We start from the raw sequence: 3,994 nt of genomic DNA, 5'->3' as shown, positions 1-3,994 counted from the left end.
GTTTACATTTGGTGCAGTGCGGGCAAAAAAGCAGAATCCAAAGACTTAATATTTTTTCCTCACTGCCGGCAATCTCAGGGAGAGTTAAATGTTAGGTTTTGTCGTGACTTTTTCTTGATTTTTGACTTGCGTTTAGGGCGGAAACCCCCTAAACGGATTTTGAAGCAAAAACAGTCTCCACATTATTCACTTGATTGATAGTAAGTTCCTTTAGTAAATTTAGTAAAGTAAATGGTTGCCCACATCGTGGCTAATCAAAAGACGATAAAGTCAGCAGATGTATTAGTAGTAGTGGATGTGGTATAACATGGTGCGATCTTCACGAATTGTGAGCTTGTTGAGATTGCTTTGATGCACTGTTTGGTTCAAAGATGAAGGATGCATGACCATGGGTACAAAATCAGTCTTGCTGCAATAATGAAAGCATGATTGAATTCAAAATGGAAAATAATTAATTATTTAAGGGAAAATATGATAAATAAAATTCAGTGAAGTCTACAGACAAAATTTTCAAGAAATTGAAAAGAACCATCAAAACGCGAAGGTACATGAACAACGGCTTTCCTGGAAAGCAAAATTGACCGCTATCAACTACTGTGGCATAACGACTCAGAGAAAAGACGTAACGCACTTGCGCGGTGCATTCTAAGATAAAACTACCTATAAGCAAAAAATGTTTTACTAAATTAAAATACACGCTTGTCGATTTAATACTCTTTGAACAAAAATGCTATTTACTAATCACGCTATAAGTTCCAGCAAGATCTTTATTGTTTGCAATTTCAGAAGCTGAGACAAGAATATTCACTATGGTTTATTGTTTGAAAATAAATTTTCTTCATCCAATTGAAATGTAAAAGCATACGTTGAAAATTAATTCCCAAATTATGAAAAACATTATATATAATTGAAAAAATGCTGGAATAAGCAAAACTGAAAAAAATGCAACTTCACCTGCTTAATATTGACCGAAAGCTAAGAACATCATCAATGGAATTCTATCCAGTTGATGTTGTCTGCGCTATTTATGTATGTATTCACACAAAAGTTGAAAATTATCATTTTATATAGCTACGTGCATCATAATTATAAAATCCCTCCTGCATATTTATTATAAGCAAACTACCATTTCATCTTTTCAATTATATGTCGCTTAAAGCAGCAACAAGATTAAAACACAAAATGAAAACAGTTGATAAAATATGAAAAACAATTTAGAATATTTGTTTAGCAAAATAATTTGAGAGAAAATAAATGAAATTACATCATTTTCAACAAGGTTGAAAAAGGATGGAAATGTAGGCCGCTGAAAGTAAGATAACTTGTCGAATTTCTTCTTTTTTTTAAACTTTTTTCAATGCCTCAAGCAAGAAAGTTCACAAAAATGAGCAAACTGACACTAGAAGGGGTAAATTTTCCATGCTGCTGCTGTTGATGACGAATTAGCGCTAATTAGCATCTACCGACCACCAGCAATGCGTAAATGCTGAAGCAATTCATCTTCCGACGTAAAGTCATCTTAATTTCTACCAGACACTCCTGGGTGAACAACTATACGCTCCAAAGCATTCAATTATTTCTGTCCCATTCATCAGTCGCATCATCTCCATTCATAAGTTGTTTCCTGAACTGCTGCTGGCCAGCACAAAAATAGCCAGTTCTACTACCTGATGGCGAATACTTCGCCAATTATATTGAAATTAGTCTTTTGCTTTTCCATTTCTGGTAAAACCATTGAACCGATGTTAAAACTTTTATAATTTAAATTCTGTTTTATCCTTTCTTCAGCAATTCTATTCAGAAATTCCAACTCTGAACAATCAAACCCATTGGTTAATTCAGAAACAGATTCTCGTCATATCCCCTCCGCAACTGATTATGATTTTGTTGACGACACTACACCACCAAAACAACAAAATCAATTATTCACTCAAGATTCTCATCCTCCAGTAAGTGAAAACCAGCAAACCCATGAACAATTAACCAACAATGTGAACATCGCTGAGCAACAAATTCCCAGTACAATTGCTTTTGAAGAATCGGTCGTTTTAAAATGTAAAGATGATGATGATGATGCTGATGAACAACCGACCGTTTCTCATGCTACAACTGCAGACCAAGAACAACCTGCAGAAGATGATGGACAACTTGAAACTATCTCACCAACTACCCTAGCCCCTCCCCATTCGGTGGAAACGACCGTTGAAGTTCATCAAGGAATACCAATACCATCAACAGCAAACGACATCCCATATCTACCACCTTCAAAATATGGTAAACAATTTACCAAAGTTATTTATTACTGTCCAAGAAAATATTTTTTAAGGATACACATCTTATCCAAGACCAAGACCCGAAATTGAATATCAACCAGCACCTCAAATACATAACACGTATGTTCCGCGTCCAATACTACCGCCTGATCAAGTGAGAAACAATTATCAGCTACCTTCGGCACTTAGACCGCAGTTGAATTTTCCAACAAATTCCGTCTCTCAGCTGTTTTCTATCACCCAGGATTGTTACCGTGAGTAGAGAAAAAAAAACAAATCAAAAACAGCAACAAATATTCTTAATGTAATTTCGTGTTTGCTAACATTTCAGCAAACTGCGGTTCACAACAATTATTCCTTATTCCACCACCTCCATCAATTCCACCACAACCAATACCATGTGGTGGAACACTCGATAACTGCAAACAAAGACGCTTTAAACGGTTCATATTTCACGTTTGAAAACAAAAAAGAAAAATAGTAGTATCAATATGTTCATTATTATAACCGATGTCCGATTTATGAATGAACAGATTTAAAAACTGCGATAAAAATAGCATATCACATGTGATATACAAAATTAAAAAACATTTTCCATATGGTACATGCTTTATTAACCGAAACACAGGTCTGTTAATACTTCACAGACGACGACCTCTTCGACCACCTTTCCGACGTGTACTATCGGATGGAATCGGTGTTACATCTTCTATACGACCAATCTTCATTCCCGAACGGGCTAAAGCACGCAGAGCCGACTGTGCGCCAGGACCTGGCGTTTTTGTTTTTGTTCCACCAGTTGCTCTCAATTTAATATGCAGTGCTGTTATTCCAAGCGCTTTGCAACGTTCTGCTGCATCCTGCGCCGCTAACATGGCTGCGTACGGTGAAGCTTCATCTCTATCTGCTTTCACTTTCATTCCACCAGTAACTCGACAAATTGTCTCTCGACCTGATCAAAAATTCAACATTCCACACAACTGAATAATGTTGTTCAATATCATAATTAATCTATTATTAAATGCTCACCAGATAAATCTGTAATATGAACAAATGTATCATTAAATGAAGCAAATATATGCGCAACGCCAAATCGTTTCACTCCTTCGGGAGCCTGCGGTGCCACACTGACGACAGCTGGTTGATCTTCCTTCCTCCCTTTTCTTGGTGCCATTCTAAACAAAATCGATGTAAAAAAATACAAAATATTCAACCATATTTTCAGTTAACTTAAAATGATATTCTGATATACATCTTTTATCGCACTAACAATCAGTTGTAAAATAATAAACTATTTTTTATACTGATTCGAAAATATCAGTGAATATTCGATGAACAATAAACCATTACAACAGATAATCAACAGAATATTCAATAACAACAATGATGGATTCGAACGGTCATACGCAAAACTAGTAGCCAAACTTAATATAAAAAATTGCACAAATAACTATAGTTACATATATAAATATACAACAAATAAACTGTGCCAGAGCTTGAATTAAGATTGTTTGATAAATTGGAGTAACATTGTTTTCAACAATTACATCGTAGCAAATGACAACTGCTTTACCGTAAGAACAAATTCTCTTACAGTAAATCAAGTTTAAATGCCAACATGTGCAGAAAGAGTGGCATACGGTTGCATAATCCATAATGGACTTTATTTAATAAGTATTATTGACTTACTGATTTTTTTGTTGACTTTTATACTTATTATT

At 35.0% G+C, this 3,994-nt stretch overlaps 2 protein-coding genes across 2 annotated transcripts; one reads left to right on the top strand and one right to left on the bottom strand.

The window, feature by feature from the left end:
• Positions 1-489: 489 nt before the first annotated feature.
• Positions 490-2,735, top strand: Tsp_12508 (conserved hypothetical protein; the record flags this gene model as incomplete). Its single annotated transcript, XM_003367805.1, has 4 exons — positions 490-638; positions 1,789-2,274; positions 2,327-2,527; positions 2,605-2,735. Coding segments are annotated over 4 exons (967 nt in total), but the record flags the coding sequence as incomplete, so codon positions are not given.
• Positions 2,736-2,914: 179 nt separating this feature from the next.
• Positions 2,915-3,447, bottom strand: Tsp_12507 (40S ribosomal protein S14). The gene is made up of 2 exons (XM_003367804.1): positions 3,303-3,447; positions 2,915-3,225 (listed from the first exon to the last, which is right to left on the bottom strand). Exons 1-2 carry the CDS (start codon positions 3,445-3,447, stop codon positions 2,915-2,917), a joined length of 456 nt encoding a protein of 151 aa, XP_003367852.1.
• Positions 3,448-3,994: the final 547 nt, after the last annotated feature.

The sequence above is a fragment of the Trichinella spiralis genome, assembly GCF_000181795.1.
Source record: "Trichinella spiralis strain ISS 195 chromosome Unknown Scfld3652, whole genome shotgun sequence".
In the NCBI taxonomy this organism is placed as follows: Eukaryota; Metazoa; Nematoda; class Enoplea; order Trichinellida; family Trichinellidae; genus Trichinella; species Trichinella spiralis.
The sequence above is the reverse complement of the archived record's forward strand: the minus strand, read 5'-3'. Positions and strand labels throughout refer to the sequence as shown.